Here is a 27,712-nt window from a genome sequence, read left to right as displayed (position 1 = left end):
GTTTGATGTGTGCCCCACATCATGGCTTCTCACAAACTGCAAACGGGACTTCTTAAGGCTTTCTTAGAACAATGGCTTTCTTCTTACCACTCTTCCATAAATGCCAGATTTGTGGAGTGCACGACTAATAGTTGTCGTGTGGACAGATTCTCCCACCTGAGCTGTGGATCTCTGCAGCTCCTCCAGTTACCATGGACCTCTTGGCTGCTTCTCTCAATGCTCTCCTTGCCTGGCCTGTCAGTTTAGGTGGACAGCCATGTCTTGGTAGGTTTGCAGTTGTGCCATATTCTTTCAGTTTCCAGATGATGGATTGAACAGTGCTCCATAAGATGTTCAAAGCTTGGGATATTTTTTTATAACCTCACCCTGCTTTAAACTTCTTCACAACTTTATACCTGGCCTGTCTGGTAAGTTCCTTGGCCTTTATGATGCTGTTTGTTCACTAAAGTTCTCTAACAAACCTCTGAGGGCTTCACAGAACAGCTGTATTTATACTGAGATTAAATCACACACAGGTGAACTCTATTTACTAATTAGGTGACTTCTGAAGGCAATTGGTTCCACTAGATATTAGGGGTATCATAGTAAAGGGGGCTGAATACAAATGCACACCACATTAATTTGCAAATACATTTGAAAACCATTTATCATTTTCTTCCCCTTCACAGTTATGTGAAACTTTGTGTTGGTCTATCACATAAACTACATTTTACGTTTTTGGTTGTAACATGTAACAATGTGGAAAATTTCAAGGGGTATGAATACATTTCAAGGCACTGTACATGATGGGTGGAATCTCCATTGCTATGCAACATCTGTTAATTCTGTTTCTGATTTTATTAGCCTCCTAACCCTCTACATAGTGCCAGCTGGGCAGGCGGTTGACCAAGTTATGTTGTCTTGGCTGCATTGGAGAAAACTAATGTCTGAGACTGGGCTGTCTGGCAATTAAAAAAATTAATTTTCTAGGTTAGAGAGCGCACACCTGTATCTCATTTGTGACCAATGATACATCACTCATGTGCTGAGAGTGCATGTACAGCTCTATAAATGTCTAGATTATTGTATGTGCCGATGTGACTGCTGTTAGAGTATGTGCAAAGACTCCACACCAGATGATCTTGTGATAATCCATGATCCATTTATCCATAATTGCATGTTTTGTTTTTTTTAAACTATGCAAACTAAACTGATTTTCCTGTCTGAATTTGCAAACGCACCTTATGTATATAGGGCCGCAAGGCCGTTTGTTGATGGTACCAACATTTTAAATTACATTTGTTTTTAACATGAAAACCTTGGTGCAAAATGTTGTCACATCATTTCCCCTCAGCTCTCACTGTTCAGTAGGTAATCCTAGTACTAATATAGTATTTCATGCACCATAGTTAATCTCCTTTGATATATCAATGACAAACATTGGCAGTGACATACTATATGCCAAGTAGTCACTGCTGAAAGGAACTTCACCAAGATGTCTGTCCTAAAATAAACTGATCTTAAACCTATTATTATTTTGCCTAGCAACTGTTTAGTCTACCTTTTTATTCTTCTAGTGTAGTAGAGGAGAATTAAGTGAAGAATCCTTGTGGTTACTGCGGTTAATAGCCACTTTAAAAAATGATGCCCATTGTGAGCAATTGCTAATTGATGTCTTCTGCATACAGAAGCTTGGAGGCATTTAAAGTGTATTTAAATCAAAAAACAAAAGTTTAAAATAATGCAGCTTAGCAACTTTTAAAACATTAAAAAATTCTTAGTTTTCCTTTTTTGGCTTTTTTCCCTTTGTTTTTGTGATCCTGCCAGAGGCACACTTCATATCTCAGGGTGGCTCCACTCTATATGGCATTGTCAAACTTGAAGAGAGTCCTCTCTGTTGCGATTATGTGTGTTTTACTGCAGCGGCAACACAAGGCACTCTGTGTCGTGCTATTCATTGAGAATGACACCCCAATGCACAAGCACAATAAGTGGCAATAGGCTTGCTTTACAGTGCATCACAAAACAAGTGTCTTGCAGTGTGCTGCATTAAAAAAAAAATGCAGGTCTGTGTTTTATTTTATTTTTTTCCTTTTGCCATGAGTTGGAAACCCATTCTTGATGACCTAGTTTCCTTAAAGCGGTGTTCCGTCCGCAATTTTTTTTTAAAGTCAGCAGCTACAAACACTGTAGCTGCTGAAACACTGTAGCTGCTGACTTTTAATAAGGACACTTACCTGTCCAGGGAGCCCGCGACGTCGCCCCCCCCCCCAGGCTGATCCGTACATTGGATCGGTTGCAGGTGCCACCATTCTAACTAAGGGAAACTGGCAGTGGAGCCTTGCGGATTCACTGCCCGTTTCCTACTGCGCATAAGTGAGTAGCGAGGTGCTTTCTGAATGGCCAGCTGTCTTCTGGGACACACACAGGTCCCAGAAGACGGCGGGGGGGCTCGCCACATAAAAGGATATGGACATCCTACGCCGCGGACTGGATGGATCGGAAGTACACTATGTACTTCATAAAAAGGTGCTATATAGGAAAACATTTCTTTTTTTTTTTTTAATATCCAAAACGAGGGGTGGTCTTTCGTTTAAGACCACCTCTCAAAAGTGGGTGGAACTCCGCTTTAATGCAACACACATTCACTTGTACGCAGTAGTGCACAGCAATGCAATGGCATAGCCTAAAGTGAGCCTTATTATTTTGATTTGTACTGATGACCATGTGATGTGTGGACTATGAGGACCTAGGCCTCCATTCCTCATTCTACTGTGCTGATCCCATCCCATCCCCATCCCATCCCCATCCCTCCCCATCCTCTATTGCATACTCAAGCAGTTCTGGTATCCACCAGCATTCTTCTGCAATGTATGCCTGTTGGTGGTGCATCTTCTGCTTCCCACTGCCTTCATGTGTGCAGTAGAATCCCCTAGACTTCTGTAGGCCAAGAGATTGAAATGTCTCCTGGCCCTGAGGCACATGTGCGGCAGCTCTACGGACGGTCGAATGTTCTGAGAGCTCCACTCTGCTCCAGCCAGCTCTCCCCGCCACAGCCATCAGACAATGAGGATTCGCTCTGACTCCCCCCCACACCGACTGCAGAGGCCCCGAGTACCCCCCCCCCCGCATGGCAGGGGGCACAGCGAGACGGGATTTATCCTGGCAACTTGACCCCGGGCCTTCATCCGCAGCCTCTCCAAGGTTGGGGGCCGCCAAAGACACACAAGGCCCTGAGTCGGATCCAGAGGAATCCATCACCGATCAGGAGGGCCTGGATGTCTGCACAGAGTGGAGATATCACCCCACAGTGAGTACACAGATGAACCCACTACTGTCCACAACCTCCACAGAATCGCTGCTGGGCAGCACTCTAGACGGCCTTCTCGTCTCCCCAATGGAGGATCTGACAAACACGCTTGAACACCTCGGGGCCCACAACAGATCAAGCCTTAAAACTCCTACTGACTTATTAATGGAGACATTTTCTAAAATGCTTTCCAGGGGCTTGGCCTAAACTGCTACACAGATCACTTCCACTCTCCAAGCAGACCTGAATCACCTAGGGGCCAGAATATAAGCCGTCAAAGCCAAAATTGACCAAACCATTGCCAAAGCTAACCAGAATACTGACAGGATTCAGGAATTGCATAAACATTTGGACATTGCATCTTCAAAATTGGATGATCTTGAAAATAGATCCCACAGGTATATTTTTAGACTCGGAGGCCTCCCTTAATCTTTCAAAGAAACTGACAAGATCGTCCGCATGTTAAAAAAAAAAAAAATTTAATTCCAGATATACCACACCATCTCCCAGAAATGGATCGTGCCCATAGGGCCCTTCAGCCCCCACGCCAGGATGGCCTACCCAGAGACATCGTGGTAAAACCAAATTTTTACAAGGTTAAGGATGAAGTCATGCGGCGAGCCCGGGAAACGGAAAATCTTACTATACAAGGACACCCCATTCAAGTATTTGCGGACTTGTCACCTTACACAATACAAAAAAGATCTTTAAAACCTCTTCTACAGGTGTTGTCACAAAAATCTATCACCTACAGATGGTCCTTTCCTTTCCGCTCACATGAACAAATTATTACGGCTTCTCAACATTCGCAGATGGAGAGCCTCTACTTCTGCAACTGGGCCTCATCTCCCAGGTACCAGCAACCTCATCAGATCCCAGAGCCCCCATCTCAACAAAAAGGCCTCCCCCCACAAGTCCTATCAAACCTATATGGCAAAAGCAACAAGCGAAGAGATCTACGGCCACCCCCCCCCCCCCCTAAAATGGCTCCTACTGAACTCTTCTTCATCTCCTAAGATTTCACTCACCAAATCCTGAACAGCTGAGTCTTCCAGTCACTTCTTTCTACCTTCAAACAAATTTGTTCTGGCCCATTTCTTCTTTCACTCCTATGACAACTGAGCAAAATAACCACTACAACAGCTCTGAACAGTTGTCATTTACCCTGGACACCAACCAGACTCGACCAGACCCCCTGAGTAACTCTGACCAAAGTCATCACATCTCGATGAGAGATGGTAATATTCCCCCCCCCCCCCCCCAAAGGAACTCTGGGTCCACACGGACAACCTATCCTAACCTGTGAACACTTACCTGGTTGATCTGAAGTGGTCCCCCCCCACTGGGTGTCTAGGAAGGGGAGGCAGAAACTCCCAATCAGTGGTGATTTGGTCACACCACACTCATATGTTTAAAGGAAAATTATTTTCTTTCCTTTTTAATTTTACTTGTTTTTACCGGATGCAGATCCAGGTCTCCACATTTATTTTTAGTTTTTAGTTGGCGGAGAGGCTGGAGCGGCCACACTTTGCCTCCAACTGTCTCAAAGTGGTGTTCTCCCTCCACTCGGGGACTGTGCTACACCCCTCACGTTAGGAGTTGTTTTTTGGGAAAAGATTAGCAGTAAGGGGGTCGCCACACCTTCTTCCTGCAAAGGGGTTGGGGTTTCTTCTTTGCTGCTTTAGTATTGTTTGTTATACTTCTTGGTTACGTTTCTTTGACTTGCCATGTCTTCTCTTCTCAGGAAACGGTCCACACCACTCCTCCCTCTCACCCCTCCTCTTTTTTTTTTTTGGGTCACCTAGAGGCTCATATCCATGACCTACCCTCCACCCTTGGGAGCTTCGGACAGAGGATGCTAAGAACCAACACCTGCCTCCATGGGTCAGGGTAAGATCTCAATGGTTGACGTGATTATCCCACCCTCTGATACATCCATGCTGACAACACATCATCCCCCCCCCCCCTGTATAGCCACCCACAATGTTAAAGGGAATAATTCCCCAGTTAAAAGATGGAAATTATTCAGACAATATCAATCACAAAAGATTGATATCCTTTCACTACAAGAAACCCATTTCCCTTCCACCTATAATCCCTCCTTCTTGCATAGCAACTACCCCCAGTTCTATCTCTTCAATGCAGGGAACAAAAAGGCATAGCCATATGCTTTTCTAAAAACCTTAAATTTTCCCCTTCAGACACTATCAGAGATCCGTCAGGCAGATACCTATTAGTAAAAAGCTCCATAGACGGCATAACATACTCAATTGTTTCCTATTACACTCCAAATAAAGGCCAAGCAACCTTCTTCTCCTCCATGATGTCTACACTTGGTCCACATCTGGAGGGGAAGATAATTATGGGAGGAGACACAAACCTTGCATTCAACCACTCCCTGGATAAATCGTGAAAAGGCCTTCCTCAGACGAAAAAGCCCTTAAAACAGAGCACTAAAATCGCCTCCGCACTGTGTTCCCTGGGCCTTATTGACATCTGGAGGGAACTTAACCCCCGGTCCAAAGACTACACCCACTACGCTGCGCCACACAAAATCTACACTAGGATAGACCATATCTTTATTCAATTCTACGACCTACCTATAGCCACAAAAGCTGTCATTAGGGATAAACCCATATCCGACCACTCTATGGTCCTTTTATACCTACAACAAACACCCAACCCCAGTTCAAAATTCACATGGTGCCTAAACGAGGGTTTTTTAAGCGACCCAGTCCAATGCACAATTCTTGTAAAAGACATTAAATAATATTTTCTACTGAACGATACAGACTCCATATCCCCAGAAACCCTGTGGGCTGCCCATAAGGCGGTGACAAAAGGGAAGATTATACAAACTACCTCTCGAGTCAAAAGGGAACGCAGGGAAATCATTAACAAACTCGCCACAGAGTTCCACTTATTAAGCAAAGCCCATAAACGAGACCCAACTAGAGCGTCCTTATGCCTTCTTGAATCGGCCCGGACAACCTTAAACCTAGCCTTAACCACAGAAGCTGAGAAATACCTCAGATGGTCGGGAGTCCGGTTCTATTCCCAGAAGGATAAGATTGGTGCCAAATTAGCAGCCAAACTATCCCCTAAACCCCGGTCCAAGGCTTTCCCCAAAATACGTACACAGGCAGGAGAACTGACACAAAACCCACGACACATCATGGAGTTGTTCTATGATATCTACACAACTCTGTACAGAGATAAGAAATCAAGCACACAATCTTGCCTCAATGGCTTCCTCAACAACATATCCCTCCCAAAATTATCAGCAGAACACTCTGATCTCCTAGACAGGATAACTGAAATGGAAGTCATGGAGGTGATAAAATATCTCAAACAAAACTCAGCGCTGGGTCCTGACGGCTTTTCGGTCTCTTATAAAAAAAATTGCCAATACACTAGCCCCCTATATGGTCAGATTATTTAATTCCCTCAGGCCGGGTTCTCCCCTGGATAAATCCCTACATTTAGCATGTATCTGTCATTCCTAAACCTGGCAAAGATCCGAGCGTGGTTACTAACTACCGCCCAATAGCCTTAATTAACAACGATCTAAAAATCCTGACAAATTTTAGCTAATACACTCATCCTGTATCGCTCACTATATCCGTAAAGACCAGGCTGGCTTTATCCCGGGGAGACGGGGTCTTGACCAGATAAGAAGGGCAGTTGACATTTCCCTACTCAACTCCCAATGGGATGGCAGCCCAACGTACTGGAAAGATGGGGCTTTGGCCCCAACTTTCTGGGAACACTCCACTCCCTGTACCCTAACCCAAGTGCACAGTTAAGACTCCAGCGCTGCTATTCATAACCCCTCAACATCGAAAAAGGCATCAGGCAAGGCTACCTGCTTTCCCCCCTCCTATTTGCTATAGCTATCGAGACCTTGGCCATGGCGATTAGAACCCACCCTGATATTAAAGGAGTACTCTGTGGACCTCAAGAGCACAAATGCACTTTGTTCGCAGATGACCTCCTATTATTTTTTACCTCCCCTCTAATCTCGCCTCCCAACATTTTTCTCTTTGCTTGGTAAATTTGGGAATGCCACCGGTCTCCAGGTTAATGTATCAAAATCCTTAGCACTAAATATTATAATTCCCTCCAATTTACAGGACCACTTCCCATTTACCTGGTGCTCAACCTATATCCCGTATTTAGGTGACTCATTACACTCATCCAACTACCCAGCCATTTTCCACAAACTGACGTCAGACCTCTCTACTTGGTCTAAACATAACCTATCATGGCTAGGCCGCATTAACGTTATCAAAATGACACTCCTCCCACGCCTATTATATCTTTTCAGATCTCTACCCATCCCAATCAGGAAATCACAACTGCATAATCTCTAGTCCAAAATTCTGACATTTATCTGGGGCAGGAGGTGCTCTAAAAATATTCTGTTTAGACTTAAAATGCAGGGAGGACTTGTTTTCCCCAACATTTGGTGGTACTACCAAGCAGCCCCAACTTGCCAAGATCTCTATCGTATATTAACGGAACTCAAAGCCTGACTGGGTGACAGTGGAGAGGCAAGCTGTTCCCCTCCACACAATCGACTTCATATTGTGGTACCCCACTAAACTCAGACCTCCCATCCTAGCCCCCGCCCTATTCCACTCACTGGCCTTATGCGACAAGATGCACAAACATCCCTCATTAATCTCACATTTGTTCCACAATCCCAATTTTCACCCAGGAATGAACATCCTAGCCTTGGTTTACTTAGAATAGGGAACTTCTTTACTTCTACAGGCCCCATTTCACTTACATTCTGCACAAGCAAACTAGAGATGCCTACTCCTGAAAGGTTCAGATATACAAATACTCCATTTTCTTCAATCGGACTGGCCCAACAAGCCGGAGTCTCCTAGGGTCATGACCTACGAATCATGGTGCTCGAACATCACGGATCAGAGGGGAGGGATATCCATCATTTACCCTTCCTTGGCTGCATCTCTGTCCAAACCTTCCTACGTCCAAACCTTCCTACACCCAAACATGGGAAAACGACCTTAATATAGAATGGGATCAGGATAAATGGAATGGCTGCTTCCAACGTTCCTTTAAAGCAGGGGTCTCAAACTGGCGGCCCTCCAGCTGTTGTGAAACTACAAGTCCCATGGGGCATTGCAAGGCTGACAAGCATGACTCCCACTCCCACAGGCAGAGGCATGATGGGACATGTAGTTCCGCAACAGCTGGAGGGCCGCCAGTTTGAGACCACTGCTTTAAAGGTATATTAAATATTTTCTTGCTTGAGGCTAGCCTCAAAATACTTACACGGTGATACAGGGGTCCCTCTCGTCGTGCCAGAATCTACCCAGATGCGTCTCCGCTGTGCTTTAGAGGATGCAACCATGTGGGCACTATGTTCCACATATGGTGGACCTGTCTACGAATAAGAAGCCTTTGGAATAAAAATGTTCTCTCTGATACGCAAGGTAACGACTACACAGGTTATGCAAGCCCCAGACATAACACTTCTTAACCACAAAGTGGAAAAAGTAGAAAAATATACACACGCATTGCTTTTCTTCATTCTCTTAGGAACCAAAATTACAATAGCATCACACTTGGAAAAAACTTCAGTCCCAATCTCAGCACAAAATCTCCTGGATTATGGCGCAGGAGAAGATGGGAAGTATTATACAAGACAAAACCTGTGTCTTTGAACTCATCTGGGAACCCTGGTCCAAATACTGTCATATACCTTTATACCCAGGAGACAACTCCTCACAATGGTTCTTACTCTGGGTGACCCACCTGACTCTCCCTACCCCACCCTTTCTCTCACCTTACCTTTTCCTCTCTAGAACCACTTGTCTACCCTCCACTTCCTCCTGCCCACCTTCCCCTGGTCCATAGCTATATATACAAGACATGGCTGGTCTCGAATCCTTTAATGCATACTGGTTTACGGAAGGAATATTGGCTTATGATCTCAGCTGCCCTGGGCTACCCAACTGCACTCCTAATCAACTACACTCATGCTCTTGTCCCACGTCTCAGCACAGTTCATTGAATTGTTTTACATGCCACCCTACCTCCCTTAAATGGGGACTCCTGACAATGTTAAATAGTCAAAGCGGTGGAGGGACCCTCCCTTCCACAGCGTGCTCCCTTTAGGGATGGCTGGGGGAACCCTCTTCCGCTGGCTAAGAATTACTGTCCTGACTCCCCCACTTGGCTACAGTTCATTGTTAAAGCCTCCACAATAAAACCGTATCACATCAGAGCTCAGATCATATACCGAGAGACGCATTTAATTAACCATTCATTGTACAACACCTACTGTATTCCCAGAATATGCAATCTGTCTTTATGCTGCTTATCAGGCCGTGTTGGCCTGTACATATTTTTACTCTTCAAACGATTTGTTTTTGACTGTACCTTGTTACCTTACCTGTTAAAATCAATAAACATTATTGAACGAAATGTCTCCTGGCCCCATGAAAGGCAATGGTGCTCTACTGCCCATGTTTAGAAAGCAGAACCCAGACCCAACATTTAGTGACAGTGATGTTGATCTCCTCTAACCTCTAGCACTTCCTGCACATGTCGGTAATCTGCTACCAGAAGAGGAAGTCTCCCATCACTGGTAAATTATTTGCAGAAAAAGTTATTCATGATGGGAGACTTCCTGTGCTGGGAACTGATTGCTGGTATCTGCAAAGATTGCTGCATATTAGAGAAAATTAGTATTGCTGTCACTAAAAGCCAGGTAGTGGGCATAAGCCAGAATGGCTGTAACACCTGGCACATGCTCAGTAGCGACTGGTAGGTTTCATTGCATAATATGTATGCATGGCAGCATCAGTGCTTAAATGTGGACTAGCACCTTCCATACCCATTGGCACTAAGCATATCCACAGCATTTCCTGCTGCAGGTTAGTCTCTGTGTTACTATGGGACATGATCTTGTAGTTTCTGGCCCAACAGCTCACACAACACCCTCCCCACCCCCCCAGCTTTTGTTTTGACATATACTGGTACTGTAATCTTGTAATTTCAGGCCAGGCAGCTCACACATTAACTCATGAACCACCCTCTGCCACCCTCTGCTGCTGTCTAGGAGGACTACATTTGGATCTACAGCTGACCATTCTTTTGCAGAGATACCATCTCACCAGGCCTTCAACCACCCCCACCCTCAGCATCACTGCACTAGCAACATTGTGTCTGCACTTACCTTTTCACCATCATGCCTGAACCCTCCCCACCACTGCACCTTCACGCTGACCGTTTTCCTGCACACTTTTACCACCTGAGCTGACTCTCATTGCCCTCCTGCACCAGCTCCTATTCACGCCAGTACGCCTGGCCCATTTTCCTCCCCATGCTCTCACCACCTCTCACATGCCCCCACTTCACTCACCACTGCATCAAAGTATGCATCAAAGTATAAAATTTAGGAAAATACCACGCTAAAGATCATAGGTGAATAATATGCAAAAAAGCAGCTGCTAGAACCATGAGATGCACATAGGAACGGATAAAATAATACAAAGTAGCAGCGCTAGAACAAACGTGACCAAAATGTGACGATTGCCTTTCTGATAATATGTTGCTCCCTGTCCATCCATTATTATGTGGTACGCTGTGGTTTGGATTTTATAAAATGTTTCAATAGTTTTTTTAGTTTTCGGTCTCCATGGTTTCAGACGTTCGGGTTCCCGTCTCCCAAGATTCACATCGAGGCATGTTTCCATCTTCACACTATTTAGCACGTCGCCTGATCCCTGAGACAACGTCAGATTGTGACGAAACGCGCGTAGGGAGGGGGGCGTGCTGATGTCATTGCGCATCTCAGTGGACAGGTGTTCGCTTGCTGACTGGCTGTTTTGATATGACTGTTTTATCTTCCTAATTGTAAGTGCAATACTTTTACTATATTAAATCCCTTATGGTACAATATACACTATGGAGTCTCTTTTTATTTTATGGGCAATGTCTCAATTGATTCCTGGTGGTTGATGCTCGAGTACCTTTGGCTAAGTTGAGGTTTATACAAGCTCCTTCCCTAACCAGTGGTGGAATATCATGTTCTGTTTGGATAAAGGCCCTGGTTGGGTATTTAGCCGCAGGTTCTCTAAAGCTTGCCTTCTGGTAAGCGCACAATCTATGTGGTGGTGCACTGTCGTCCAGAGGTATCACTTTTTAGCACTCACCTATGTGCTATTTTTGGACTGTCATCCTCACTATTTTATGTCATTTATACCTAATTTTTTTTTTGGTTATATTCATTTTTATTTTAATAATTATTTTGATCACGTTTGTTCTAGCGCCACTATTTTGTATTATTTTAATGCATCAAAGTATGCCTCACCAATCACCCCTACTGTACCAGTGTGCACTTCTAGGATCTCTGTCACTGCAGTGACATTAGGGTATTCTGAGCACTCTGTTGCTAATACATCTAAAACTAAAAGAAGACACCTGTATAAACTATTCAGTTATCATGTTTTTATGTCTGGTGTTCTCTTTTAACGTTTCTGAGGACCATTGTTACCTTTTGAAGTTATTTCTTTTAGACTTAAAACAAACCAGTTGAAGCATTAGCAGCTGTATTCACAAATTCAGAAGGGCTTGTCAGCATCAGATATAAAATCCTTTTAATGTTTTATCTTACGTGACACCACTGAAATGACAGTCATCATGACTTTTAGGAATAGGCAATGCTAAACACTAATCGCTACATTTATCCGACTCACTTCATGCATTTTAATTTATTGTAAGCCTTTTCTGAATCTGTTTGTTCCATTTTGCTGTAGAATAACATTTTCCAGATATGTAAAAAGGAAGCTATGTAAGATAATGATATTTTATTATCTGAATATTCACTAGGGGGCAGTGGTGTTCAATGTATGCACTTGATCATGTCTTTTGCTTGTGTATATATTTTTCTCCACCGTTAGACATAAAAAGGGGGCTATTTTTTTATTTTTTTTTTTGATATGTCACTATTGTAATATTTTTATTATAACATTTTGAATGCGTTTATTATTTAACTCCCTTTCACAGTTATGCATCTTTATTGTTTAAAAAGTTTTCATCTATGCAAGGATTTGTCATTTTTAGTGCCCTTATTGTCGTGCAGCTCAGTGTCTTAAGGCACAGTGCAGTAGTTTTCAGTTTTAAGTATCCAAGGTTAGCGTCAGTTTTGTACAATGAATAGACTTCTCTTTTGGCCTTGAGAATTTAGTTGTTCAAATTTACAGTTGCTGCATAATGTGTAATTCAAAGCAAACTGTGCTACCGTTGCATCGAACACCATGGAAGTATAGTTTATAGAACTACTTACAGAAAACATCTTTAAAAATCTGATTTGAGTAGCATGCACTTATCTGTTTATTCTGTGCTACCTCTCAGACTGAGTTTTCATGTGTTCTGCTGCTGTTCAGTGGAAGATATTATAACCCTACCTAGGTCTGAAGCAAGAGGCCACAGATGATACAACATTTAAAGCTGAACTCCGGGATAAGCAAATCTTGTCTAAATATAAAAGGCATGTGTATTCTTACAGGAATCTTGGTGTGCTTTTTGTAATGCTTCCAGGTCTGTGCAGTAATACCAACGTCACCTCTGTGCAGGAGCTTCCTGTAATAAAGACCAGTAGCTTCTGTGCTCTCGTTTTTTGCAGAGTGGGGAGTGGTCTGGTATCCGCCCTTCCTCTAATTTTCTGGAGGAAGCCTGTAGTGGGTGGGCCCGCTGGGTTCCTCTCACAGCTCTGCCTTATATGCAGCACAGTGTTTTCCCAGCTACTTTATAATGTATTGACTGGGCTTGCAAAGGCTTTGAGAGCACAGATTTTGTGCCGGAGTTCAGCTTTAGCCCCATGTTTTTTTCACCTATAATGCATCCTATGCATTAAGGTAAAAAAAACTTCTGACACTGACCGTCCCCCCAATCGTTCCTCGGCGGAGACATGCTTTTCCTCTCTGCCCGTTGTCTCAGCTCTTGAATGGATAGATTGATAGGAACGCAGCCATTGGCTCCCGCTGCTGTGAATCAAATCCAATGACGCGGCCGCCGGGGGGGCGAGCCGAATCCTGTATCCTGTGTGAATGTACACAGATGCAGGACGCGAGAGCGCGCCCGTATGGGCGTCCACCTTAGGAGAGCCTTCTCCAACACAGACACTCGATGCGGGGAGGAGCTACCAGTGCTGCTGGGGGACCCCAGAAGTCCAGGATCGGGGCCACTCTGTGCAAAACGAACTGCACAGTGGAGGTAAGTATGACATGTTTTTTGTTTTTAAAAAAAAAAAAAGGGGTTGTAGCTTAATTACTGTACATATAGCTAGCATTGAATAGAACAACTGAAACATATTCGTAGCTCTTATTTATTTTATTTATTTCAGGTACTTATATAGCGCCGTCAATTTACGCAGCGCTTTACATATACATTATACATTCACATCAGTCCCTACATCCTCAAGGAGCTTACAATCTAAGGTCCCTAACTCACATTCATACATTTGTTTTTTGTGTTTTTTATGCAATCAAAATTGAAATCAAGGTACAGTCAGCCTAAGTTTTCAATTGCAAGAAACCTTGCAGCCCCTTCTAAAAGGTGATATATGATGAACTGCTTTTCAGAGCCATTCTGTCCCATTCCTTGGAATGGATCATGTTTGCTCACCGAATGCAACTGGGTATTTTTTTTTTTTTTTTTTGCCACAAAGCATTGCAGCCGTGGCATGTGGTGGTTTAATTTTTTTCATTTAATGAGATTTAATCTAACACCGCCATCATTTTGGTTAATATGCACTACTGTGCAAACGTTTTAGGCAAGTGGGGAAAAATGCTGTAAATGTAAAATGCTTTTAGAAATGTTAATAGTTTATTTTTAATAATTAACAAAATGGAAAGTAAATGATCAGAAGAGAAATCAAATCCAAATCAATATTTGGTTTGACTACTCTTTGCCTTCAAAACGGCATCAATTCTTCTAGGTACACTTGCACTTTTTTTTTTAAGGAACTTGGCAGGTAGGTTGTTCCAAACATCTTGAAGAACTAACCACAGATCGTCTGTGGATGTAGACTGCCTTAAATCTCTCTGTCTCTTTATTTAATCCCAGACAGATTCTATGCTCTGTGGGGTCAAACCATCACTTCCAGGACTCATTTTCTTCTATAGCTAAAGATAGAGCTCTTAATGACTGTTTGGGGTTGTTGTCCTACTGCAGAATAAATTTGGGGCCAATCACACGCCTCCCTGATGTATGGTATGATGCATAAGTATCTGCCTGTATTTCTCAGCATTGAGGTCACCATTGATCCTGACCAAATCTCCAACTCTTTTGCAGAATTGCAGCTCAGTACTTGCACGGAACTTCCACTGTGCTTTACTGTTGCCTCCAGGCACTCGTTATTGTGCCACTTTGCAGCCATTCAGTTTACAAACTGCCTCCTACTATAGCCAAATATTTCAAAATCAGTCCAGATAACCTGCTATCATTTTTCTGCACCCCCATTTCCAAGTCTACAGTCCTCAACATTGCAGTTTCTTTGTGATTCTTTTAAAGAGCTTGAACAGCACATTTTGAAATCCCAGTCAGCTTTGAAATCTTTGCCTGTTGGAGACCTTGCTGATTCATTGTAACTACCTTGTGTCTTGTTGCTATGCTCAGTCTAGCCATGGTGTTTGAGCTGTGACATGATATGGTCTATCACAACCTCACCTTAGTAGCTGAGTTTGTCTGTTCCTCTCCCAGTTTTAAGACTCCTACACAGCTGTTTCTGTTTCAGTTAATGACTGTGTTTCAACCTACCATACATATGAAACTGATCATTAGCAACTGCTTGGTATAATTGGTTAATGGTACACGTGACTGTAATCCTACAAAATCCCTTACTTTGTACAGGAGTAAGAATCAATGCTGGTTTGAAACCAAATGGTAGTCACACCAAAAATTTGATTTGATTTAGATTTTTCTTTTGCTCACTTTTCAATTTGTAAATTGATAAAAATAAACCAGTGCACAGTACTGCATCTCCAAAGGGTATAGAGACACTTGTGAAGAAACCTTGAGCCATTTGAGCCTGTTTTCCATATCATCTGCTACCTTGAACTACATTGCATGAAACCTTCTTTTAGAATGCCTAAAATGTATTGTATTAAGGATGCACAGAACATCTCTGAGATCTTCCTGTTGCTTCTGCCATTTTTTTCACCTTTTTTGTGCTTTATCTACTTTATGATTGCTAGACACTTAAACTTTTATCAAACAATTGTGCTGTATATATCCATTCATTCAGCTATTGTATTGTACAAATGGAGTTTCTTTGTTAGCTGTGGTAGGTTTCCTGTGAAAAAATAATTTATTAATGTGAATCTAATTTTGAATTTTTGATTCTCGTTCAGATTCGGCCTTTTTTTTTTTTTTTTTTTTACATGGCAGTCTACAGCTAAATCTGAGCACGCCATACTTCTACATTCTGTTACAGAAAGATTTAAGTCCCTGAAGCTAGCCAACACTTTTTTTTTTTTTTTTTTACTTAAAGGGGTTGTAAAGATGTTTTTTTTTTTTTTTTAAAATAACAAACATGTTATACTTACCTTCACTGTGCAGCTCGTTCTGCACAGAGTGGCCCCGAACCTGGTCTTCTGGGGTCCCTCGGCGGCTGTTTCAGCTCCTCCCCGCAAGCATTTACCACCTTCATGCGAGCTCCCTCGCACGGTGGTGAGTGCTTGCGGGCGCGCTCCCGTGATACAGCCGGCGGCTATAGCCGCTCGCTGTATCACTCGGCCCCGCCCCCCGGCGCGCCGCGTCATCGGATGTGATTGACAGCAGCGCGAGCCAATGGCTGCGCTGCTTTCAATCCATCCACTGCAGCCAATCAGCGACCAGGCTGAGCTGCAATGAAGCTGACGAGGACGAGGAGCGAAGATTCGAGGCGTCAGGTAAGTAAAACGGGGGGGCTGGGGGCGGCGGTACTGTCAAAAGTTTTTTCACCTTAATGCATAGAATGCATTAAGGTGAAAAAATTTTTACCTTTACAACCCCTTTAATTTGGCCTTTATTACCTGCTCCTAATTTTCTGTATGAAAGTCCAACATCCTGTGATAGAACGGCCTAAAATGTAATACTGTATACCTAGCTAAGAACAGTTCATTATGTCCTTGTGAAGTAATACTTCTGAAATGAAGAGATGAATGCGGGGACTGCTTCTTAATCACATTTCCATGCGTTTCACATTCTTGGCAGCATTGTTATATCAAAGCTTATTATTCTGGCTGTCATACATGTTCTGCATTGAACTATCAGGGAACATTTTGTTTTATTACATGGGTTTTGTTTTTGGAGCTAAAGAGAAATCTTAAACTGGTCACTTGGCATTGCCGCTGGTCAATTTATTATTAACTAACTTGCCATACAAAAGCCAAGTGTTCCTTCTGCCTGATCAAAATAATATCTCTTCCAACTGCAATTTAGCTTTTAAAAATCAAATATTCTGGGTAAGATTATGGCCGATTTTTAGCACAGGTGTAGACAGTTGTTTAATAGGCCATTTTAGTCTAATGTTGAAATATATGTAAACCCAATCGTTAAAATCTCATCTAATTTTTAACGTAATGTAATTTCAAGCCAGTTTGAAGAAAAAGAAAAATCATTGTGATTGCTTGAATGCACAGTGCTTTAGCAAACTAAATGTCATCTAGTTAAGATTTAATAGGACCTCATGTTTCAAAACCTACTGTAGGCTGAAAAATAAGCTGTCCACAGCAACCACTCATTTTTAAATATATAAAGTAAACAACAAATTGAGATCTAGGATCTATATGTATACAAACATTGCCAATTGACCACCAAAAGGAATTATCATGGATCTGTTTAAAATCATGCATCAGTGTCTATAGATGTGTCTAAGACAGCCTCTCAACATTTTCAACACAGAGGCACCCTTGAAATAATTTTTTGGTCTCAGGGAACGCCTGCTTAAAAATGACTATATCTACAACTCATGAGACTTTAGTGTAATGGTCAGTGAGAAGCATGCTCCCTACACTTGTGTTCATTGGGAAGAATTGCTCCCTTATAGATGGCTAAAAAGGTCAATGGTATAAGTGGGAACTTATCTGAGAGGCAGAAATTGCTCAAGAAACCCCTAGTAACCTCTAGAGAAACCCTAGGATTCCTTGGAACCCTTGGCTAAGTGTTCAGTGGATACTACAATTCTTGAGACCTGTAGTTTCAGCAATAACAATCCATAGATCAGGATGTGAAATATTATGTTGATAATAAGGCTAAAAGTCAAACTGTTCCTGCAATATACACATGGACACTGTGTGCATCCTTGGCACAATGGAGTCATGTATAGGTGCAAAAGTGCAGGTGTTCAACTTATGCTGCATGTCATGCCAACCAGTGTATATTGCATCATGCAAAGTCCAAATGGAAACGGAAACAGGAAAATATTGACATCCAGTGAATATTTTGTCCTAAGCCATTACTTCCAAGAATTTGTGTATAGACTAAATGTGATCAAAGGTCACCAGAGTCACTGTATGTGATATAAAATTAACAAAAGTCCCTGAATGGGAACAGTCTTGCCCCATGTGTATTTTTAGCAAAGTTCCTTAGTGGAGTCAGTGTCAACTAGAGATCCTGGTATGGGCAGAGCATCGGATCCTCTCTATTTCTGCAGTGCATATAAAGGGAACATTAAACATCAAAGCAGACTATATCAGTCGACAGCCAATTCTTCAGGGGGAATGGAAGTTGAATCCCAAAGTGTTCTCCCTGGTGTGCCGGCATTTTGGCGATCCAGAGATCGATCTCTTGGCTCGCAGGAAGAACAGAAGGGTAAAGAGATTCTTTTCTCTTTCCCACAAAGCAGGTTCGAAGGGGATAGACGCATTGGCCCAAGTTTGGAATTTCCGATTGGCCTATGCCTTTCCCCCCTTGGGTCTAATCCCGAGAGTACTACAGAAATTGTATCTCTCAGAGGGCAGTCTTATCTTAATCACTCCATGGTGGCCCAAGAGAGCTTGGTTTCCAACCCTGCGGAGTTGGTCCATAGCCCCGCCTCACCATCTTCCTGTTTGGCAGGACCTTCTCCTTCAGGGTTCAATCTGCCACCCAGATCCCAGCTTCTTCAAGCTGACGGCCTGGCTCTTGAAAAGCAGAACCTGCAGGAGAAGGGCCTTTCTGACAGGGTAATTGATACTCTTCTACTAAGTAGGAAGCCAGTTACAAGGCGTATTTACGCTAAGACCTGGGGGGTGTTTTCACGCTGCTGTTAGGCGAGGGGGACCTCCTAACAAGAGATCCCTGCCATCCTGGATTTTTTCCAGGATGCCGCGAATCAGGGACTGGCAACCAAAACCCTTAGAGTACAGGTTGCAGCCTTGTCCTGTTTTTTGGACAAATGATTGGCTCTAGACCCCCTGATCAAGAGGTTCTTGTCGGTCAGAGACAGGTTGTCCCCAGTTCAGATGTCTAGATTTCCGCCATGGGACCTTACTTTGGTTTTAGGGGGGTTAACCAAAGCTCCATTTGAGCCGTTAGATCAGATTCCCCTCAAATTCCTCACTTATAAGTTGGCCTTCCTACTGGCGATTACATCAGCCAGGAGGGTAAGCGACATTCAAGCCTTAAATTCAATTAAAGAGCCATTTTTTCGTTTACTTGAGGACAGGTTTATACTTGGGCAGGACCCCCTGTACCTCCCGAAGGTAGCCTCAAAGTTCCATAGAACTCAAGAGATTGTGCTTCCTTCCTTTTGCAGCAATCCCCAGAATGAGAGGGAAATTTATTTTCATTGTCTAGATGTCAGACAGTGTCTGTTAATTTGTTTAGAAAAAGTTAATTTAGAAGGTCCAGCCATTTATTAATTATTTTTTTGGCCAGAAGAAGGGTCACCAAGCATCTAGAGCATCCATAGCAAGGTGGATTAAAAATACTATTTCTTTAGCCTATGAGCATTCTGGTACGGCAGTCCCGAGAGACCTTAAGGCACATTCCACCCGATCTCTGGCGACCTCCTGGGCAGAAAGCGCTGGAGCGTTGGTGGAGCAAATATGTAAAGCCGCTACATGGATAAGCCAGAACACCTTCCTGAGGCATTATAGAGAGGAATTGCTGTCTCCTCAGGATCTGGCATTTGGTAGGAAGGTCCTACAAGCGGTTGTCCCGCTCTAAGGTAGGCCTGAGCTACTTGCTTCTCTCTTGGGGTGCCGTCCTGGAAGACGACTTGAGAAAATGACCAGTTACACTTACCGGTAATGGTATTTCTGGGAAGTCTTCTGTTCAAAAGCCGCGCCTCCTTCTCGTCTGTGATAGGCAGAACACTCCATTTCCCAGCAGTCAGCGGTCAGCGTATCACGGACATTCTCTCATCCTCATACCACGGACGAGGATGAGAAAATGTCTATGATAGGATGTACACTGACTGCTGGGAAATGGAGTTTTCTGCCTATCACAGACGAGGAGGAGGCGCAGCTTTTGAAAAGTGGACTGGCCACCGAATGGTAATATCGCACGCTGGCCACCGTCTGCCTGCATGACACGCTGATCATGTAGGCAGACGGCGGTGACTCGAGTATAAGTCGAGGGGGGCACTTTCAGCCCAAAAAAAAGGGCTGAAAATCTCGAATTATACTCGAGTATACACAGTAGATTAGCTTTTGTGTCATTCACACATAACACATGCACTTTTGGGTGACTAGCTATATAAATTATTTTTCAATCAATCCCTAAATGTTGATTGCATTATACCGCTCTAAATGGCTTTTCAGTTTTTTTTTTTTGTTTTTTTTATATCTTTTGACCTTTTTATTTCCACCCTGTTAAAGTATATTTACCAGTGCTTTTTGTGGGTTTATGTATTGTCCTTGTAATTAAAAAGCAGTGAAACACGATTTAATGATCAAGTGAATCTTCCCTTCTATAAAATTTTTCTTTCATAGGGGAGTTTTTTTCTCTCTGTTTGGTTTAATAATTTAGAAATCAACCCAGCACTGATCCTTTATATGTGCTTGCCATTCAGAAGTTTTAAGCCCCATACACATTATCAGATTTTCTGCTGATTTTTGTCTTCAGATTTACCAAAACCATGTAGCGCAAGGGCCTGCCTGTTTGCATACAAATTGAAACTCCTAAGGTTTGACCTCATATTATATGGTTTTGGTAAATCTTAAGGAAAAAATCAGCAGAAAATCTGATAGTGTGTATGGGGCTTTAGGCCCCTTTCACACGTGCGGACCGTATGTCTGTATTTCATTCATCCGTTTTCGGATGAAATACGGAAATGCATGCATCCCTATGGGATAGCGGGTCATCCAGCCCCACTATTGTCCGATTCTGCAGACGGAAGAAAATCCGCCCTATCATCCGCCGGCTCAGCGGGGATCAACAGAGCGAATCGGATGTTCACGGGTCAGATCCACACGGATCCGCATGTGTGAAAAGGGCCTTACAGTTGCTACCTTTTTAAACTTCTTGGTCTCTCATGCTGTTTCCAATGTTTTTTAATGTGTGTAGTGTAGAAGGTCAGGCAAAAATGGTCTCTGACACTCCAGCTACAGTGTCAGGCTCTGATATAATCAGCAAAGCTTAAAGCTGAGTTCCACTCATTTTTGTGTTTATTAAAAGTCAGCACCTACAAAAAGTGTAGCTCCTGACTTTTAATAAACACACACTCACCTGTCCCACGATCCAGCGAAGTGGCCGCCTGAGGCCTCACTTCTCTCCCACGCCTCTCCGTGGTGCCGGCATTGCAAGTGTGGGCACCTGGCTGTGACAGCTTACAGCTTCACAGCCAGGTGCGGACTGCGCATGCACGAGTCGCTCAGCGCCTCATCATTGGTCGTGAAGTCTTCGGGGACCTGTGACGTGAGGAGGGAGGGGGAGAGGAGAACTTCTGCTTGAGCCACCTAGGCTCAACTCAAAATGTTTAAGTAGAGACATCAGTCAATTAATAAATTTAAATAATTAAACCAGGGTGGAAAGTGAAATGTAAATGATAGAAGGCAGACTGTTTCAGATCACTATTCATAAACACTTAAAGTGTAACTCCACTTTTATTGAGAAAAAAAAATCCACTCTGGGTGATATGTGTATATTGCAAGGATTTCAGTAAGTGTTGCAGCAGAGTCCTACCTTTTTTTCTGTTCTTAAGAAATAGTTGATTGTTCCACTGTGTCTTTTCAAACTGTTTCCAAATGAAGAGTCTGATTCATTATGATTACCTTGTGTTCTAATGAGGAAAGTTGTAGTGTCTGCATCACTTTAGAAGTGTTTAACCTTTCGGGAGGATCTCACCAAAACTGAAATTCCCATAGCAGGGGATACCTAATAATGTGACCTGTATCTTTCAGACTTCTGGGAAAATTGGTGAGCCAATCACACAAGCAGGAAATTACATGTTTTGAGGGTTTTTGTACAGCAATGGTGTACAAAACGCCTCCGGGTCATTTTGCATTGAACTTTACATAAAATTACAGTGGTTACCGATTGAAAATTAAAGGCAATTTATAATCGCCTTTATTTACAACATAGCTTGTGTAGAAATTGTATAAGCTATATTTTTTTATTTTATTTTTCTCAAAAGGGTAGTTAACCTTTTGAGATCACATAATGTCTGCACTCTGTACTGTTGTACAGTTACATATATTTGTACATAACAATAGCTTTTTTTATTTGGCCTGACTTGTGCCAAATATAGTTCTAAAAGAAACATCTTCTAATAGAAGAAACACTAACAGAATAACTACACCAATTAATTAAGCCTGGCCACTACTTAAAGTGTATTTCCACCTTTACAGTCAAATTTAAGGAAACCCCCACTATATGTATATTATGTGTTCCCATTCACACTCTATACTGCACTTAAAACTATACATTTAAAAAAATATATTTCTTACTGTTCTGGTTATTTCTTTGGAGCAGGATTATACAAAGGACTGCAAGCTATTCTGAGCAATTTCAGAGGGACAAAATGGGGACATAGTTAGGTTCCCCTCATCAATATACAATGCAGAATTCAAGGCTGAGGTCTTTAACCCTTTGTTAAGGGAAACATTATTTAAAGCATTTGTTAACCTTAAAAAAAAAAAAAAAAAAAGGAAACGGATCCTATTTCCTTAAAGCATGTTATACAGCACAGTGCTTGTGCTGTGTAATTTGGCCCCTTCTATCACCTAAAAAAAAAAAAAAACCTGGCTGATCCTGCCAGTTTCTACGCCTCCCCTCTGTAAACTGACCACGGTGTATCATCTCTGCTGAGCCTAAACATGTCAGAGTGGCTTAACCACTTTAAATCTAGTTTACAACCGATAATGAGATCTACCAGCACAGTACCTGCAGAGTTTATTATATTAAACCTGGTCTCCACAACTCCTTCCTTGCCTCCATAGTGGCAAACTAGATAGCTGGTTTAAGCAAGTAAAACACACTTAAAATATAAACCACACTTTGTAAATATTATTTTAATTTATGGTATTTGAATGTGAAAAAATATATAAAGTATAAATGTTATCCTAGTTTGGTATCAAAAGCAGAAAAACACCAACCACACCACGTCAGCGATGCCCTCAGAACATAGGAGAAGAATGCTCCGAGTGCATCATTACTTATTAACATTATTTATTAATCTGCACAATATAAAATGTCTATATGTCAAATTTGTACTGCCACTTTTAACACAAATGGCCCTGGATGATAATGTCAGTGTTCAAAAGGCTTTGATCTCATACTACACAGTTTGTGTTTACAAGTGACAGTAACTGTTTTAAATGTCAGTCGTTTTATAATGCGCTGACAACTGTAGTGTTTTTCTCATGTTCTGGGGATGTTGGAGAAGTGTTGGTCAGTACATTGCTGCAGGGATAGCTACTGATTGGTCTCAAATCCAGTATGGGAATTATAACATACTGACTGCTATTCTTTGGGGTCCATCTTTCTCATAAGCCTTCTGTCTGTTTAGGAGGATTTGGCACTTTCAAGATTTTCTCATTTATGCTGCTGCACCCTACACAAATTTGGATAGATAAATTAAAGCTCAACTCCAGCCTTTGATACACTGTACATAGTTCATTTGGCCCAAACAAATGTCCCGCACTATGATGTGAGATCGCTGGATGTTTTGTATAAACTGTATGTACATACAAAACACCGCACGGTGTTCTGGGTTCAAGCCGAGACTTCTTATCTTATACCCAGAACACAATAGAGTCTATATGATCAGTGTTTAGCCATTCATAGAAAGCTATTTATTCTCACAATGAATACAAAGCATCCTCTGATTGGCTGAGTCAGAGAGGCAGGCTGATGTCACATCCGGTATGCTGTATATAGCATCAGCTACATACAGTTTATACAGCACATCCAGCGGCCTCACATGTTAATGAGCGACATAGTATGTTTGGCCCAAACAAATTATACAATGTGTATCAAAATCTGAAGTTCAGCTTTAAGTTGTGTGTGTATATATGGGGAGTTTTACTTTATTCATAGTATTGTGGCGGAGGATATATTGCTAACTTTAAGCTGAAGAGTGTCACTTGAAGTGCTGCATTTGTGATGCACTTTTACATTATAGACTTTATGTATTGGTCTTTCTGCAAGCTAATGTTTCTACTTGATGAATTGTTATGTTTCAATTTTTTTTCACATTTTAGTGTGAACGTAATTAGAGTTGCGCCGGTATTGGTGCGGATACTAAACATTTTCTTGAGTGCACATACTCATGCAAATGCTCCGATACCAAAAACGGATACCTTTTTGTGGTGTGATTTGAGCCCATACAAAATGAATGGGGTTTAAAGGAGGAAGTAACATTGTGTTGCACTGCTTTACTGCCTGAGGGTCTGAACAGCATGCAATCTTTGAAGGACCAGCGTGAATGCTAAGTTGCATCAGAAAGTACTAGTGCTAAATGTCAGATTGTCAGTCTGTGGTCTAAATTCAATACCAAACAGTAATCCAAAACAAATTTATTTAAAGGTTGGACATCCACCAAGTTCCTATTTTACCCTATGTAGTTAAACATTCTCATTTTATTAGCTGTGGTACCCAATTATTATGACTAGAATGGAAATGTTGACAAATGTGTAGAAATTATTAAATCGGTGCATTCCTTACCAACTTAAAACTGAATAAGTCTGCGTTTTAATCAAATTCATGCGCTGAGTTTAAAATTCATCTTTGCCCATCTCTTGTATTACAAAAAAAAAAAAAAATGTTTTTTAAAAGTCCTGGTAAATGTTGTCTCCTCTTCTAGGCTTATGGGATGTCCGCCCTTCCTTTAAACTTAATTAAAGGTACAAGAAATGTACATTACGAACGTCTGGAAAACACTGAGGATATTGAAGAGGTGGAACAGCAAATTGAAAGAATTAAATCAAAGGCAAGGAGAATGTGTTCTTATTTTCTTTATACAGTAGTTTGTGAATAATTAGTTTTTCACTTTATCAATGTTGTCCAATTGCTGGAGCTATATGTAAAATTCATATTCAATGTATACCTCTTGTAGAGATCTTGATATGAATTAACTGCATTTCTTGCATCTGTAAATATGCTTCTTGTCATGTATCTTGTGATGAAAGTAGTATTTATTTTTGGATGAGAGCGCTTGCTGATGTGCTATAACTGCAATGTCATATCAAGAGACAGACTTAGTGACCGCCTTGATGGAGTAGTTCCCTATTCTTCTTTATTTTTTTATTTTTTTTTTTTAAGTATACATCTGTGTTTGTCCCAAGCATATTTGAATCCACTTACTGTTGACTGACTCATTACCTCTGCGGCAAATCTATTCCAAGCATCAACTACTCTTTTTTTGTATTGGTTTTAAGACAATGTAAGAAATCAAAAGCAAGCATGTAGGTCGCCTGCACAGAGGCTAAAGAATGATCAGGTATTACAGAAGAATCCAAAAGAAGTAAATATAACATTCATAGTTGAACCTTCTTGCGATTGGGATGATATTGAAGGATAATTAAGGTGAAAGGGAAGGGAAGGGAAAAAGGCCATACACCACAACCTACTCACAGTTCTCCTAGGGGTGGCCCCATTCCTGAGACCAACCCCAAAGGATAGAGTCTAAGAACGAGAAGAAAGAAAAAACAAAAGGAAGGTAGGAAGGAGTAAGAAAAGACATAATCTAGAGAAGGAAGGAAAAAAGGAGAGGTAGCAGTGATTGTTTCACAGTGCCAACATCCAGATAGACGGATACAAAAAGAAAAGGGTTCCCCTTGGGGTAGGACTTTAGCGGCACTCAAATAGTAGTCACAAATTACAGAAAGATATTCATATATTTATTAAGAAAATACAAAGATAAAAACATGAATCATGGAGTGTACATATCAACCATAACTGATATCGCAAGTGGTTGAAGTGGATGGCAATAAGTTCACCCGTTTCAGAGTCTACAAGAGATACTCCTTCCTCAGGGGTAGGCAGGATATAAAGACTAATTGCAACCATCAGATGCCTATAGTGCACTCCATAAAGTTAAAAACTACATCAAAGAAAACACACTGACCACGGGAGACCTCCATCGCCCTTTGGAGACCCAGTATGGAAAGATATGCAGTATGAAGCCCAAAAATCATCAAAAAGGGCTCACTACATGTGGGACATGAAAAGGGACCAGCTGAGGCCCATGAAAAGGATCCTGATATATGCTCAGGGGCAGAATAAAAGACAGGTGTCCTTCTTGGTATAGAAGAACATACTGGTTAAAGTATAAGGGAGGCACTTGAAAGATGTAGATGTCTGGCTTATGTCTCTTCCACTGGTCTCATGTGAACAGGTTGTGTTACTTTTATGAAAATCAATAAAATCCATAATTGAATTATTACAAAACTGCGGAGACAAGTAACAACTACTCAAAATACTGTGTGTGATAGTACAATATGGTTCTTAGTGATTAATGCATTAATAACTTTAAACAAGTATGCATATTGGGAACGCCAACTTGTGTTGCATACTTGTTCCAATTTTACCTTTTTAAAAGCAAGTCTGCATTGGCATCACAAATTATTTTTGTTGTGACAAGTTTCCTTTAGTTATGTGACTACCTTAAATTGTTCAAAAGAATGTAAGTTTGTGAATATTTGTCCTGAAGTAATCCTAAAAATTGCTTGTTACCCCATTTCAGTTTCTTTGGGTCTTTTGAACCTGTGATTTTAAAGACATATGGAATTTTTTAGGAACATGATTATTTGTTACTATAGGAAGCCATTCTCATTTGTAAGTTTATCATCCTAAATGAGATGGTATCTGAAAGCACGAAAACCAATTTGAAATTGTTGTTCTCAGTGGTATTGCAGGTATGTGACTATGGCCTTTACTGAGGAGATTTTGTACTCTAAGAAAAAGTAATTCTCTTGTTTATCACCTAGTTGTGCAGGGTTCCTTGCTCAATGGCTAAGTGAGTTTAGATTTGTTCATATGAGTCTTAACAGTTTGGCCATCCCTAATATATATTTTTGTAGATTAATTTGGTCTTTTCATCTGTTGTACATAGCAGTCGGTCATAGTATATATGACTACTGCTTAAAAACATTTGAGGAGGGGGGGGTCGCAGGTAGGCCTTTGTTGCTTTACGGCTTTCCTCTTTGATCTATACAAGACAGATATTTTCACATGCTAAGATTGTAACTGTAAAACAGTAGTGGGTTAGGATAAGCTGTCCATCTGTTTGTGTTTATAATATTTCTTAATTCTTTAATTCAGTGCAAGGATGGCAGACCATTATCAAGTAAAGATAGACAAAGTTTGTACAAACTTGAAGAAAAAGCAAAAACCCTGGAAAGGAGAGAGAGACATTTGGCGTATCATGAAAAGAGTTGCTGGGCAAAATGTTGTACTGCCATGCGACCATTTAAGGTAAGGTAATGCAACTTTTTCTATTAGCTTGGCATTTAGACCTTCAAATAAATAGTAAAAACATAAACATGCCCCCCATCAGCATCCAATAGGGCTTGGCCATGTGGCCCTTACTATGTGACATCAGTCTATATTCTTCTTTCCAGTAAGGACAGGATTATTTTAGTGTGCAAACAGCATGAGCCAAAGCTTGGTGTACTCACGCTGCACAGACCTTTTTAAGGGTTACCTTAAAGTGATTGTAAAGGTAAAAATGTTTTTAAAAAAAATAATAAACACGTCTATACTTACCTGCTCTGTGTAATGGAATTGCACAGAGTGGCTGCGAACCTCCATTTCTTAGGTCCCCTGTCGGTGCTCCTGGCCCCTCTTCTCTGTCCAGTGCCCCCATGGGAAGCCCCACTGTTGCATCCATTGACACAGACGGCCCCGCCGACGCTCCCTCGTCAATGGCTTTGATCAACCGCACTGGGGGCCAAGGGCTCCTGTGCCTCAGCAAAGCCAGCAAGACCTGAAAGTGAGGGGAGAAGAGCGCTGGATCAAATGAGGGCTCAGGTA

The 27,712-nt window shown here is 41.8% G+C and overlaps 1 protein-coding gene across 1 annotated transcript in view; it reads left to right on the top strand.

Annotated features, from left to right (window-relative positions):
- Positions 1-27,712, top strand: part of LMBRD1 (LMBR1 domain containing 1) — a 393,083-nt gene that overhangs the window by 201,278 nt on the left and 164,093 nt on the right. Inside the window, exons 8-9 of the mRNA XM_073626738.1 lie at positions 24,543-24,668; positions 27,002-27,154. Of these exons, the coding sequence (XP_073482839.1) occupies positions 24,543-24,668; positions 27,002-27,154 (279 nt within the window). The remainder of the gene's footprint in view (positions 1-24,542; positions 24,669-27,001; positions 27,155-27,712) is intronic.

Source organism: Aquarana catesbeiana, linkage group LG04, assembly GCF_042186555.1.
Source record: "Aquarana catesbeiana isolate 2022-GZ linkage group LG04, ASM4218655v1, whole genome shotgun sequence".
Classification (NCBI taxonomy): domain Eukaryota; kingdom Metazoa; phylum Chordata; class Amphibia; order Anura; family Ranidae; genus Aquarana; species Aquarana catesbeiana.
Note: the sequence above shows the minus strand (reverse complement) of the source record. Positions and strands in the feature narration are given on the sequence as shown.